At 41.6% G+C, this 1,436-nt stretch overlaps 1 protein-coding gene across 1 annotated transcript; it reads right to left on the reverse strand.

The window, feature by feature from the left end:
* Window positions 1-142: 142 nt before the first annotated feature.
* On the reverse strand, window positions 143-495 carry SARC_16123 (hypothetical protein; the record flags this gene model as incomplete). The annotated part of the gene is made up of 1 exon (XM_014289767.1): window positions 143-495. A coding segment is annotated over one exon (353 nt), but the record flags the coding sequence as incomplete, so codon positions are not given.
* Window positions 496-1,436: the final 941 nt, after the last annotated feature.

Consider the following 1,436-nt stretch of genomic DNA (forward strand, 5'->3'; position numbering starts at 1 on the left):
TTCTAAGACTTGTAATGTATATTTATCTACATGTAAGATCCATATATATATAATGTTTGACTTTTAATGTATATATATGTATATCTATATATAACATGCACATATCTGTATATGTGCATATCGACAAGTGTCCCGTTCTTGCCTATTCTTTGCCATCAGGCACGACCAGAGGGATCAGCTCCTCTTCCCTTAGTACGCCCTCCTTCTCTTCTCGTCGTTTTTTCAACTCATGTCTGTACTTCGACGCGTACACATAGCCGTTGTTCACAATCACGCACCCAAGTGACACTATTACCACAGGTGTGATGATAAGCCTTAAGGCTGGGTACCAATTGGGCGACAGACCCAGGCGGCAACTCTGCAGATCTCCGGCAAAGACGATTAAAAAGGCCGATATTTGCACTGCCAAGGCCCCGGACGTAGGCAGTCCCAGAGACATCCATGCGACTAGTGGAGGGGCAACACCTAGCCCGTATCGAAGCCACGCGTGAGAGCCTGTGGGGGTTATGGTAGAGTTGATATGGGTGAACATGTACGTTTGTGGGTAAAGACAAAAGCCTAAACCCTAAACCCAACCCTAAACCCTAAACCGTGTTGGCCAGGGTTAAGGGCGTGTTTGTTAGGTACGAAGCGAGCAAAAATATCCCAGAACCCTAAAACCCTAGTCAGCAAGATATTTCGGCTACACGTGTGTACATATACTCGCACAGAAGAGCCGCATACAGACACCCGCAAACGGATTGAATACAAACACGGGATGTATTTGGTACAGTTGCAGTTAGTTCAACCACACCAAGAAACCGTTACAACACACATCAAACCGTTTCAAATGGTAGTTGCCGGATTAAACACTGCTCTTGTGGTTTGTTTAACGCGATCATGCACGCAATGGTACGAACGAACAAGGCAACAGACAGACAATGCGCTTACCTCCGAATTTGGCGATTTCTAGGCCCCAATGAACAGCCCCCATAAAACTGTCCAGAGAGAAAGAGAAGATGAGATGATATAAAATACATTAAAAATGTACATACACGTGACAAGACAACCCCCACCCGCCAAGTGAGAAAAAAAGCATGAGATGAGATTCAATACGTTTGAGATGATAAGGGGACGTATCAATATGTGCAGTGTGATGGTGCAAGAGAAATAAACAATATAATCATACACTGACACTACGATGACAGGACAAACAAAAAAGAATATACAAATGCTCACGTTGTGGTCAAAGAAGGGGTAGACATTGATCCACTTTCAGGCTAGGTGATATTATTTATTTATAACCCCATGCACTTGTATAAACGAAAAAAAATTGTTATCGTTCGGGTTCGTAAATGGATAGTGCTAGCAAAAGACATTGTACGACGCTTTATATATATATATATATATATATATATATAGTTGTATATATATATATATATAGTAGTAATATATAT

Source organism: Sphaeroforma arctica (genome assembly GCF_001186125.1).
Source record: "Sphaeroforma arctica JP610 unplaced genomic scaffold supercont1.7400, whole genome shotgun sequence".
NCBI lineage: Eukaryota > Ichthyosporea > Ichthyophonida > Sphaeroforma > Sphaeroforma arctica.